This window comes from Microtus oregoni, unplaced genomic scaffold, assembly GCF_018167655.1.
Source record: "Microtus oregoni isolate MIOR12 unplaced genomic scaffold, Mior012 000005F_ref0000423, whole genome shotgun sequence".
NCBI lineage: Eukaryota > Metazoa > Chordata > Mammalia > Rodentia > Cricetidae > Microtus > Microtus oregoni.
Window position 1 is genome coordinate 16,845,922 of NW_024543064.1, and position 13,984 is coordinate 16,859,905.

General features: G+C 37.9%; 1 protein-coding gene and 1 pseudogene across 4 annotated transcripts in view; one reads left to right on the forward strand and one right to left on the reverse strand.

The window, feature by feature from the left end:
- Positions 1–981: 981 nt before the first annotated feature.
- Positions 982–13,984, reverse strand: part of Hnrnpr (heterogeneous nuclear ribonucleoprotein R) — a 36,366-nt gene continuing 23,363 nt past the window's right edge. For all 4 annotated transcript variants that reach the window (XM_041652116.1, XM_041652114.1, XM_041652115.1 and 1 more), the window contains 4 exons: positions 11,411–11,616; positions 6,391–6,540; positions 2,371–2,492; positions 982–2,247 (listed from right to left, as the gene is read on the reverse strand). In XM_041652116.1, coding sequence (XP_041508050.1) covers positions 1,635–2,247; positions 2,371–2,492; positions 6,391–6,540; positions 11,411–11,616 — 1,091 coding nt within the window. In that variant the 3' untranslated portion in view covers positions 982–1,634. The remainder of the gene's footprint in view (positions 2,248–2,370; positions 2,493–6,390; positions 6,541–11,410; positions 11,617–13,984) is intronic.
- LOC121448971 lies at positions 12,699–12,785 on the forward strand (annotated as a pseudogene).

Consider the following 13,984-nt stretch of genomic DNA (forward strand, 5'->3'; position numbering starts at 1 on the left):
GGAAACTGAAACTATGGTTGACTGTGCCAACAAGGAATTAAATGGCATGTGATTCTGATACCTAAAACTGTGACCACAAAAGACACCAAACAGGAACAAAGCATAAAATGAGGGAGTCCATTTTAATTCCCCAGTGGTTTATAATTTAAAACATTTTAGGGGGATTAGAGATTCAGCTCAGTGGTTGCACATGTGCAAAGCTCTGGGTTCAAGTCCCAGCACCAAAAGGAAAAAAATTTCAAATAGAAAATTTAATTCTTCTGTTCTTTTCATTTAGCAAAAAGTCATTAGAATAAATTAATTTCTAAAAGAAACAAGGAAATAGATAATGCTATTATTTTGGTCAGCAAAAACTTAGCCAGTAGACATAATAAAAATTTAAAAATAAAGAGAATTTAGCAGAAAGCCAGAGACACAACTACATGGCATTTAAAAGCCTCTTCTAAGGCATGACTGCGTCCCAAAGCAAGTGTACTCAGCGATAGAAATTGTGCTCCTAAACCAGTAAGTAACTAAAGTAGGGGTACTGAAGTTTAATCCATGGTGCAAGTGATGCCACAATACTAAGTTTTCTCTGTATTTGTATCTACTTATCCAGCCAATAAGATCTTCAGTCACAAAATATTCTTGATTGGATATATTGTGGGTCAAATAAATTGTAGTCTGCTTCCCCAGTTCCATTTTGCTTTAATGAAAATTATCCAATACCTGTTCAAAAACCTTTGAGTCTGTTTTGTTTTAAGGATAAAATTTCAAAATTAGAAGAGATTAAGAAAGAACACCAATCAATGAAATGCTATTGGGAATATGTGAATTTAGAATAATTCTCAAATCTGATATCCACAATACATGATGGAATAGACAAGAAATTTTTCATGAATTTGATCACTCACATAGGCAGTTCTACTTTGAAAACAGTATTCCTTCAAGGATTACGAATAAAATAATGTTTTAGGACACAATTGAATTTGAAATAGGTAATGTTTTGAATAGATTTTTGAGTTTTATTGAAATCTTACATGAACAAGAAATTGGAAATACAATCACATCAAAGAACAAATTGTCACGGCTTTGACGTTTAAGCCAAACAAATTTTGTAGGGCAGATTTCAAAAAGATGTGAAGTTATAACAATTTAAAAACACAGTTAACCTGCTTCTAGGAATGCAAAACATACAGTCATAGGTTATTTTCAATACAAGGAAACTTAAATCTGTTTGCTTTAATTTCTTAAAACTACTAAGACAAAGCACTAGCTTGTACTTTTATTTACAGCATACTTCATACTCCTATGTAATCTATTCCAAATCCAAAAAAACGGAACTGTCCAAACCAAAGGTTCTGCAAAATCATGATTTAACAGTTTGTTCTGAAGCTAAAATGAAGCCTGGAACGATAAAAGCATTGTGACCCCAGAATAAGGGAACTCTGCAAGCCCAATAATGTCCAAGAGCATTTAGAAAAGAAGAAAAATAAAAAGACTTGAGTATATACACAATAGTGATTTCTTCAGCTGAATACAAATGGCAGCAAACTGCTACTTAAAGATGAAACAGTTAAGCCAATTTTGTTTTGAAGAATGTAGATCTAGAGCCAATCGTATCTTGCCAGTATCGTTTTCAAGCCCTCACTTGTCTATTTCCACTGTTGCCCATAAGTATCCTGATAAAATTCTTGGTTGTCATTATTGTAACCATAGTTACCGGAATAGTCACCACCTTGCTGAAGCGGCTGCTGAGCGATGGGTTGGGAACCCCAGTTCTGTTGGTTGTTGGTCTGACGACGTTTGGAATCAGGCTGGTTGTACCCATCTGCCTTTCTCTTGCCTCCTACATTGCCCCCTCGATTGCCCCGAGCTCCACGAGAACCACGGCCTCTCTGCTGTTGTGCAGGACCCCCTCTGCCACCCCTTGAGCCTCTTGGTGGTCCCAAAGGTGCCCCCCTCTGTGAATAGCCAGCTCTACCTCTTGGAGGTGGTGCTCCCCGCCCCCTTGGTGGTGGTGGAGCACCTCGCCCTCCTCTTCCTCCTCCTCTTCCTCTTACTGCATAGCCATCATCATAGCCGTAGTAGGGATCTTCATAGCCTCCACGATAGTCGTGATAATCATAACCATAGTAATCATCATAGTAGTCTTCATAGCCATAATAATCTGGAGGGTAGCCATATCCACCTCTCCCTCCACCACGACCTCGACCTCTCATTGGAGGTGGCATTCGGGGAGGAGGGTGATAATAATAATCTTCATACCTAGCAATGGCGGGAAGGGAGAAAAGGAACAACAAGTTAGTTTACTTCAACGTTCATACTGCCTTTATTATCTGAGCTTGTTACCACCATATTCTCTGTTCAAATAGTAAAATATAAACTCACGCAGTGCTTCTGGAGGCCTGTCTAGCAGCTTGGCGCTCTTTCCTTTTCTTGTCTGGTGGCTTAGCTAAGACAATTTCAATTTCTTCCCCTTCTATTTCTTTTCCATTCATTTCATCCATAGCCTAAATTACAAAAGTAAGTTTATTGTATAAGAAACAGTATTTTAAAATGTAATATAAATAGGAAACTTGAGAGATGGCTCAGTGGGTAAGGTTTGAGAACTCTGGGCTAAATTTTAAGCACCAATATGGAATCTGTATCACCAGTTTCAAACGATGTGGCACCCCTTTCTAGTTTCCGTGGATGCTATGCATGTATGTCATGTAGAGACATACATGCAAGCAAAATACCTATACACTAAAAATGTTTTTAAATCTTCAAAAGGCATAAACTTATCACTGCCTCTACAAAACATTTTACTTAGTAAACATTTAACTTGCAAGAGTAGTCTAGCCAAAAATATCTTTCTTTCATCTTATGCTTTACACATAAATTATTATTGAGAACAAAAAGCAATATTCTAATATTATATTTTAGGAGGCGAAAGAATCTGGAAAGATGGCTCAGCAGTCAAGAGTACTTGCTGCTCTTGCAGAGGACCCAGGTTTGATTGCCAGCACCTACATGGTAGCTCACAACCATCCCTCACTCCAGTTCCAGAGGATTTGATGCTCTCTTCTGAACTCTGAGGGCACCAGGTACACATGTAGAACAAAAGGTTTTCTTTAAAAAAAAAAAAAACTGCATTTACCCAAACTCCTTAATTCCAAATAATTCTTTTTTTCTCGATTGCTTATTTTTATTTTGTCATTGGTATTTGGCCTGTATGAGGGTGTCAAAATTCCTTTAGCTGGAGTTACAGACAGCTGTAAGCTGTCATGTGGGTGCTGGAAATTGAACCTGAGTCCTCTGAAAGAACAGACAATATTCTTAACAGCTAAGCACCATCTCTCCAGCCCCCAAATAATTCATTCTTGAAGCAATTCACACCCATCAATACACAACAGAAAAAAACTAACTCTTCAGATCTCAATAAAGATGTGGTATTTAACATTCAAGTCTTGGACAGATGTTTCATGGATGGGAAATGAAAAGTTATCTATGAAATTTAGGAAGACACTAAGTCTAATTTTCCCTCACATCTAACACAGGACTTACTGTGCCTAAACCAAACATAAGAGCCTTAAGCAACCACCAAGAAAGCAAAAACCACTGCTTGTTCTTTCTCTCTCTCCTTCCCTCTCCTTCTCCAAAACCATTGCTTCTTCTTTTTCCTCCCTCCCTCCCTCCCTCCCTCCCTCCCTCTCTCTACCCCCCTCCTCAGGGTTTCTCTGTGCAGTTCCTGTCCTGGAACTCACTCTGTAATCCAGGATGGCCTTGAATTTTATGGGGATTTAATACTAGCCTACCCAGGCATGAGTCATCATCTCCACCTGCCATTTCGTTATTTAAAGAGTTTCTCTATCTAGCCTGGAACTATGTACACCAGGCTGGCCACGAACTCTACAGAAATTCACCTTCTTTTGACTATCAAATGCTCAGAAAACCACATTTATTTTTTAAAGTGCTGGATATCAAACCCAGAGCCTTGCACATGCTAGGCAGATTCTACCAATAAGCTACAGGACTGCTTCAATTAAAGCAACTTATTATCTTCCTGCTTCAGGGCTTGTAGCTAAGGAGTAAAACCCATGCATAAATGTGAGTCTGATGTCCACCAGCACAGCACAAACACAAATAGTGTTAACGTCTATAAACAAGAGAACGAAATACCTATGTTCTATCTGCCCTGACCATCCAGAATTCTTCCCAGTTCCTAGATTAGAAATTTTTTAATTTCACAGGCTTCTTTAACGAATTATCCTACCAGGTCTTATATATATTTCGAGTTCTTGCAAATATTTCCTACTAACTCACCCAATTATTTAGCACCAAATCAAAAGCAATATTTATAAAGTATTATATAAATTTATCAAGCATGTTCTTTACCATAGAAATTTAAGAAGCCAAACATTAGAAAACTACTGCACTCTAACTATGAATTTTATAATCAATTTTTCAACAGACTCCAGCAGAAAGCAAAGTGATTAATGCTATACTAGAACTAGAACTCAGAGACAGAGTTAAGGTCTAATGCTTGGGGTGCGATGTTTGATCATCAGTACTATAAAAATAAGAAGAAAGCACACAAGCAAAGCCCTGTAGTAGTAAATGATTCTATAAGTCCTACTTCAAAGCAGCAGCCTAGGAGGAAAATGTTCAAATCAGAAACTAACAGCAAACTACTGTGCTATGTCAGCATATGTTAATCATCTGTCTAGAAAGAGGGAATCTCAACTGAGAAAATTTCTCACCAGATTAGCCTGTGGTTAAATCTGTGAAGTATTTTCCTATGAGATAGTCCAGTTCCCTGTGGAAGGTGCTACTCCTGGCCTGGTGGTCCTAGGTACTATAAGAAAGCAGCAAAGCAGGCTGCCAGGTGGTGGTGGCCCACACCTTTAATCTCAGTACTGGGGGGGCGGGCGGTGCAGAAGTAGGCAGATCCCTTTAAGTTGAACTCAAAGTCCAGCCTGGTTGACAGAGTGAGCTCCAGGACAACCCGAGGTACAGAGAGACCCTGTCTCAAAAACCAACAAAAAAGAAAGAAAAAGGAAAGAATAAAGAGAAAAGAGGGAAAGAAAAAAAAAGAAAGAGCAGGCTGAGCAAGCCAATAAGCATCAATCCTCCACATGAGTTCCTGTCCCTGGATGATGAACTACAAGTTTAAAATGATATAATCCCTTTCTTCCCCAAGTTGCTTTTGGTCATGCTGTTATATCACAGCAACAGAAACCCTAACTAAGACAACCACCAACAGAGAATTTGGGAAAAAAAAACCAACAATGTTTGAGTTACTTAGTATTTTGGACCCATTTGCCTGATCATATTAAAACAAACAATCAAAGAAAAGAATACAGAAGAAGTTTTGATTTTCCTGCTTAAGGAAAGAGACGAGAATAAGAAAATGAAGGTTTCACTCATTAAGAGCTGGGGCTGTGGTTTATGCCTTTGATCCCAGCACTTGGGAGTGCAGAGGTAGGTGTGTACCCCTCCGTGAGTTCAAAGCTGATTTGTTTTAAATGGTGAGTTCCAGGTCTGCCAGGGCTACACAGAGAAACCCTATCTCAAAAAAAAAAAAAAACAAAAATAAATACAACAGAAATGAAGAGTTAATTGATATTACACAGTATATCATACTTTTTGAGACAGGGTCTCTCTGTGTAGCTCTGGCTGTTCATGGAACTCGCTTCTGTAGACCAGGATGACTCAAACTCGGAGGTCCAACTACCTGTCTCCTGAGTGTTGGGATTAAAGTGTAACCACCTGGTTACACTATTAGTTATTTTTAAAAGTTCAAAGTTTGGCTAAATTGTGAAGACTATAACTAGGTGTGGCTTCAGAGGAAAAGCACTTGCCTCATGTATGAGGCTCTGGGTTCAGACTGCAGTAACAAACACACAACCACTCAACATACAAACTCCAACATATAAACACCAACTTTATTTCCACTTTAAAAAGTTACTTTATGGGGCTGTACAGCTGGCTCAGGTTAGGAGAATATAATGTCCTTCCAGAGGAACCAAGTTTGGTTCCCTCACTGGGTAGTTCACAACCACCTGTAACTCCAGCTCCAGTGAACTCAGCACCCTCTTCTGGACTTCTCTGAGCATCTGTATACTCACATTTGCACATGCCCTCAACACAGATATACCCTTATAAATTAATTAACTTAAAAAAAATCTTAGCCAGGCAGTGGTGGAGCATGTCTTTAATCCCAGCACTGGGGAGGCAGAGGCAGGTGGATCTCTGCAAATTCAACGACAGCCTGGTCTACAGAGCTAGTTCTAGAACAGTCAGAGCCACATAGAGAAACTTTGTGCCTTTGAAAGAAAAAAAATACATAAGTATTTTATGTGTCTACCAATTTTGAAAACAAATAGTTAAAAAAGGAAGAAAAACCAAAACCAGCAAAGCTCCTACCTTGACAGCAGCTCCTCTGTCTTCAAAATGAACAAACGCATAGTCTTTCAACTTCTTCACTCTCTCCAGTTTCCCAAATTCAGAAAATGACTTTTCTAATATTTCTTCAGTCACCGTAGTAGCCAAGTTTCTCACAAATAAAACTTTCACCTAACAGCAATAAATACACAAAATTGGCACTCCTAAATTTTAGTTTAAACCTTAAAATACTACTTCTGTATTCATGGCATAGGCTTTAGGCTTTTCAACTCTAAACTAAAAGTACAGTCATAGAAAGTCTGAGAAACATTAAGAAACGATTTTTGCATTAGCTACTACTTTACTAAGGCTTTTTAAAAAGCAACCAAGTTATACAAACTGCTGGCTCCTGCCTTCTCATCAAAATAGTCATCACTGAGCAAAATCTATTAGGCACCAACACATAATTATCATTACTAATTCGCAAATTTATCGTAATTTCTAAGTACCCCTCAAAACAAGTTTAACCATTTCACTCCTAAAGCTATTGATATTCATTTAAAAACTGTACAAGCAAAGACTTACTTGGGCTGAGGAGAAAGAACAAAATCTAGAAACAAACTACAAAGCTTAAATCATTTAGAGTAGAGTATCATTAATGGAGAAAAAAAGAAAGTCTATATTACACACCATATACCAAGATAAACAGATCAGAAGTGTAAAATAGTAATGCGGAGGTTGTATATCAAAGGAAATCAAGAGGGGATTGCTTTATAAAGTATTGGTGTCAGGGAAGGGGGAAATAATACAATCTCAAAAATTAAGTTTTATGCCGGGCGGTGGTGGCGCACGCCTTTAATCCCAGCACTCGGGAGGCAGAGGCAGGCGGATCTCTGTGAGTTCGAGACCAGCCTGGTCTACAGAGCTAGTTCCAGGACAGGCTCCAAAGCCACAGAGAAACCCTGTCTCGAAAAACCAAAAAAAAAAAAAAAAAAAAAATTAAGTTTTAAAAGTCACATGGTGTGGAGCACCCTTTTATGACTTAAAAATCTAGAACCCAAATGAAGGAATGATACTAACTACTGAGAACAGGGTTATACGGCAAAGCCATCATAAAAAAAGTCAGAAGACAGATGATTAATATGGAAAAGAAATTTACAACTTACATCACAGAGACATAAAAGCATCAGAAAATAAGAAAAAGCTCAACAAATGAACAGAAAAATAAGTAAAATTCATGACATGATTGATATAGAAATACATGTTAACTCCTCATATATTAAACACTCAAACACAAAGTTAGTAAAAGAAACAAACCACCTACAGCACTAAACAAAAATATAAGTTTGATCATATACTATTTTGTCAGGTATGAGGGACACCTGCTACAGAGGAAAGCATGAGACTATCTTAATAATTGCATTTACCCTTTAGACTATAATTTTCCCCTAAGTATCTATCCTACAATATATTTGCCCTATATCAATACACACAGTACATTCTCACTATACTTATAACAAAAGATCAGAAACAATCCAATGTCTATCTACAGCTGAGTATACTATGGATATTAAAAACTTAAGACGCGCCTCAGGAGGCAGAGGCAGGCGGATCTCCGTGAGTTCCAGACCAACCTGGTCTACAAGAGCTAGTTCCAGGAAAGGCTCCAAAATTACAGAGAAATCCTGTGGGGAGGAGGGGGGCACTCTATACGAGCTGATAAGAGTCAGGATATATGGGTGCTAAGAGACATTCTTTCCCTACTCATCACATCATCTGCAGTCAACTGATGAATAACCACCATGCTAATTTAACTAGCAGCATCATAACTTTTTAGTGTTACACATAATAATGTTGTATCTTCCCAGGGCTGATCACACAGAATGGTGAATAAAGCAAATATAGATTAATAAACACAAAAGGCTGCCTACAGCCACTCATTTGAGAATCAAATAAAATAACATATATTTTTATTTGCCTATACTTGTCTAAGTAAATGCTAAGAGAATAATCTATCGATTATTAAAACTAGGTCCCTTATAAAAATCATAGCAGACATGATGGTAGGTGCGAACTTATTTATACTTTTCTGTGTGATATTTTATTCTTGAATTAGGAAACTATCTAATTCAAACAAACTAAAAAACTAAGCATACCCACTAAAACTGTTGCCTCAGATAAAGGGCTCTATGATTCAGAAAGATTTAAGCCCAGGCATAGTAGCATGTGTCTTAACCACATCACTTGCAGGGTGGGGACAATGCAGAGAGATGTGAGTTAATCTGTGTTTGAGGCCAGCCTGGTCTACTTGAGTTCTAGGACAGCCAAGGTTATGTAAAGAGACCCTATCTAAACAAACAAACAAAAACCAAATGTCAAAAAAACAACAACAGTGGGCTGGAGAGATGGCTCAGAGGTTAAGAGCATTGCCTGCTCTACCAAAGGTCCTGAGTTCAATTCCCAGCAACCATATGGTGGCTCACAACCATCTGTAAAGAGGTCTGGCGCCCTCTTCTGGCCTTCAGGCATACACACAGAATATTGTATACATAATAAATATTTTATAAAAAACAAAACAAAACAACAGATTTGGGAAGATTAGATTAATTCAAAGAGGAAAAATTTTTTCATACTTTTTAACCTCTCTACCTTTGCCTTTACATTTTCCATACTTTCAGACTGAGCTCTAGCCTCTAGACTAGACAGGCTTCCACTGGCTTTTGAAAAGAAAAAAAAAAAAGCTACTCCTTGGACTTGGACTGAAGTGTAACTAACTTAGTGGCAGAGTGCTTGCCTCACACTTAGGAAGCCACACGTATGAGGCTGTAGGTCTGGTCTGCAGTACAAAAACAAGCTTGGAATTGCACTTAAAAACTGTTCGAAAGAGTTCTAAGGTATATTTCATTTGTATAGATAGCACTTGCTAAGCACTGCGAAAATATAGTTTAAATACTAAATTAAACATATTCAGTAAGAAAAAGGGTACCTGTAAGAGTTACATTTAGGTTTCAGTTGACTATAAAACTGACCCACCTTGCCAAAAAGGTTAAGTTGTGAGACTAGTGAGTAAAAGAGTAGAAGCTTTACCAAAACACATAAGCTTTAAGTTAGAAAGGAAGCAAGATCTCAATTTGACTCAATTCCAAGTTAACAGAGGCTTCCTTATCACTCTGAAGCCTTTTCATTTTTCATGAATTTTGGGAGGTTTCTTTTGTTTAAGACAGGGTCTCAAAACTACCTATGTGGCCAACAACAGACTAAGCTTCTTACCTTAATAGCTTTACCTACCAAGTATACTACTACCATACCCACTTTTATTTGGTATTGGGGGTGGAGCCCAAGGCTTCTAAACCCTATTTTGAACCAGAAAACAACAGTTATAAGGTTAAAATTTCACCATTTTCTGGTGGGGGTGGTGAGGTCAGAGGGTTTATTTTGAACTTCCAATTGGAAGTTTAGCAAGATTCAGTGTAAAGCAAAATTACTAGTTCTGTCTTGAGATCTCTGAGAAATTTTAGTATTCCAAATGTATAATACACCTTTTTTTTAGATATTTTTATTTTTTTAAAAAAAAACAGAAGAGGATTTGCTTTGTCTGTATAGGTAGTCAAAGCTACAGTGTAGTTTAAGACATTTATCCAGCCCAAATAAAACACAAGTCATCCAAAGCCACAATATACTAGAAGAAACAACGAAGACTGAAGTTAAGCAAGAGGAAGTAAGGAAGGAAGGCAGGCAGGCAGGCGGATGGACATTTGACCGGACAACCAGGACTATTTTAGATTCCTACTCCGTTTCCTGGATACTCATCTACTCAAGGAATGTAAGACAAAAAACAGGAAGCAGAACTCTTGAGAGCCTCTCTGGATCACCTCTGCTCAATCCCTCAACATTTTTTGCATACAAAGATACTACACCATACTAATAGAGACCAGAGTCTACAAACTAGACAGAGGGGAACATCTGCCTCTTTAAAATCTGGAATAATTGGGGGAGGGAGGGAAGCTCAAAACAAACAAAAAATTCAGTCATGAATATCCAAACACAAATTAATAGTCATTAATAAAGTTGCCCCCAAGGAAAGAGCCATAACTGAAATACACAAACTCACTGCAAGCAGCAGATGAATGCCCTTCAGTCCCAAGAGTCATCCAAAAATTATAGTCTAAGAACCAGAACCCACAAGCAAAGATCTGACAATGAGAAAATTGAGACTGGCTCTTTGTAGGATCTGTCAAGTCTATTTTGCCACGATCAGATATCAACAAGTATTTTTGTCTTTTTTCATGGGGGGGGGGAGACTGGATATATTAAAATAAATTAACTATAAATATAAACAAGGCACAATTCACATTAATGTAACAAAAGTCATAGCGAGAGCTGGTTCGTGCCTATGTGTCTATACTACCAGCACTCAGAAGTCTGGGTAAGAGGACCGAGTTAGAAGCTGACGTGGGAGGGGCTGGAGTGATAGCTCAGTGGTTAAGAGCACTGGCTGCTCTTCCAGAGGACCAGAGGACCTGGCAGCTCATGGCTGACTGTAACCCCAAATGCAGGGGATATAACACACACACACACACACACACACACACACGGCTGACTGTAACCCCAAATGCAGGGGATATAACACACACACACACACACACACACACACACGCAAAATGCCAATGAACATAAGGAAAAAAAAAAAAAAGGCTGACCTGGGGTACACAGTGAGTTCCAGGTCAGTCTGAGCTAAATAGGGAAATTGTCCAAAAATGGAGAGAAAAAAATACTACTTTTGGCCAATGTATTGCTATTTTTCATGGTGCTAACATTAAATAAATGCTCAGTGTATATAAAATACTTGTTTGAAGAAACTGGACTTCAGTTCTTTTGACATATCTGATCTGGAGGAAATTAACCAGAAGCTAAGACAGGCTTTGTCTCAGACAGACTTTTTGCTTTTCTAAACAATTACAGTAAAGAGCAATTTGTATTTACTTTCACATTCACAAAGTTTGAGCTTTGACTATGAAACTAAAATGGTAACCTACTCCCAGCCCCAAGCAGCTGTATTTACCTTAGCCATGACTTCTGGATCTGGTTCTTCCACAGGGTCAGCCCATTCAACTGTAACTACATTTCCCCACACTTTTACTTTTCCACTCATCAGCCGGCGTCTGGCTTGTGCTGCTGACTTGTGATCCTCATATTCAAGGAAGCAGAACCCCCGATTCTTCTTTTTGTCATCGGGTTGATGATAGAGAATAACGTCCACCAAACCCTCTGTTAAACCAACAGCCAGATATATAAGCCAAAAGCATCCACCACACGTCTAGCGATTAGGCAGACCTAAATCCACTTGCCAATGAGCAAAAAAAAAAAAAAAATTGAAGCCTCACAGTAGTAAACATTAGATCAGCATTATTCAATGCAGGGTTCAGGACAGTATTACGTATTCTCTATTAATTTTATAGTTCTCAAAGTAGATTCAACTACTATGAAGTTTTGCAATTAATGATAAAACATGACTTCATAATTTATAAAGGCACTATCAGAACCTCAAGACTCCAATTACTCACATAAATGCAAGAGAACTAACTTTCAACAACTAATCAGACAAAAAGCAAACAAAACACAAGAAACTTTCCTTGTACCCAACCAAATAGCTACTATTTTTATCATGAAAAAAGATGATCAGCAATTATCTGTGTCTAGTCCCTCTAAGCTTAGTCCTTTCCTTTGCTGTCTAGGTCATATGAGCTAGCCAAGTACTTTATACACCCTTATAAACAAATGCTTCAAGTTTTTTCTAGTCTAGATTTCTCTGAGACCAAGGTGGATGAGCTGCTTAAAATGTCTTGGACAAATTTCACATATCCAAAACAGCACACCTACACCGAAAATCTATTTTTCCTACCTAATAAACGATCATCCATTATCAGCTAAGTCCTCAAGCCAGTCAAAAAATAATACTCACCCCCTTTATTTCATCTCTACGGTCCAAATCCATCACATTTATTTTCTCCCACCTCACTACTGCCCTGGTCCATGCTTCTCTCTAACATACTACTAATCCTGCTAAGCTCTAAGCCCTTATCTACAGTACAATAGAAAAAGCACTCTGTAAAGATGAAACATCTGTTATTCCATGCATAATACCTCCAAACACCTTTTCATTCTGTATGCAATAAAATTCCACGCATAAGACTTTCAAATACCTTTTTATTGTGTATACAATAAAATACAAACTTCTTACATGGCCTAATAGAATCCTGTCTATTTTATCTCATATAATTGTGCTTTAAATTATCTTTAAACAAACATTAGCTTCCTATCAGTTACTTTAATAGAACAAGTTATTTCTTGAGTTTTATGGAAGGAGAGAAGGTTAGCATTCCCCTTGACAGGGACAGAAGTGACCCTTGGGACTAACAACATATATACAGTTTTTTAAAAAAAGTTATTTCTTGACTGAGACACTTGATACATGTTACTCTTTTGTAATGTACTCTGTTCTTTGTAAGCAGTATACTTGAGTTTTCAGGTTTGGCTGAAATAACATCTTATCAGAAATGCTAACCACGGAAACAGATATTAGATATTTTGTAGTTAAATACTCTGTATTTTCCCTTTTATAGTATTTTCCTACAATCTGGAAATATTTCTCTTTAATTTTTTGGTCTTAAGTCTTTTCCCAGATGTAGGCCCTATAAAGGCAAAGAACAGCAAAGAATAGCTTTCTTATTCACCACTGTATCCCAATGTTTAGCAGGTAGTTTAATAAGTACATGCTGGAGAAATAAGTAGAAGGACATGAACAGAAAGGAACTGCTATATAAATAGTCAATAAAACAATTGACCAACACAAAATGAGCACTGGAAATCGAGGTTTCAGAGCGAGCAGAAGGTCTGAAGAAAAGATCCAGCTCTATTCTGGATAACTGAAGTCTGGCTTTAGATTGGTCATCTATATAGATTTTAAGAGTACTATGAGCAGGGGGCTGGAGAGATGGCTCAGTGGTTAAGAATTGCCTGCTCTTCCAAAGGTCCTGAGTTCAATTCCCAGCAACCACATGGTGGCTCACAACCATCTGTAATGAGTTCTGGTGCCCTCTTCTGGTCTGCAGACTTACAGACAGAATAATATATACATAATAAATAAATAAATAAGTATTTTTTTAAAAAAAGAGTACTATGAGCAAATCAATTTACGACAGAAGAGGGAGAATTGGCAACCTTCAGGTTAAAGAAAGGGTGAAATCAGAGTATTGACAGCTTCAAGTAAAGGGAAAAGACAGTATGACTGGGTGACAAAAATATAAAGGAATATAGTTTTTATAAGAGGAGACTATGAACTTAAAATAGTGTTTTCACATCATAATCTAATATTATTTCTTCCTTTCTTTCTCTCATATGTGTAAGAGAGAGGATGGGGAGAGAGAAGAGACAGTGAGAGAAACAGAGAATGCCTGCGGGCATACCAGCAGATGCTCCTATGCCAGGATGCATCTGTGGAAGTCAAGAACAACTGTCATGAGTGGGTTCTCTCCTGTCAATTTGTGTAATCTGGAGACTGAATTCAAACCATAAGGCCTGTAGCAAGCACACCTTTACCAGATGAGCCATCTCACTGGTCCATCTCAACATTTAA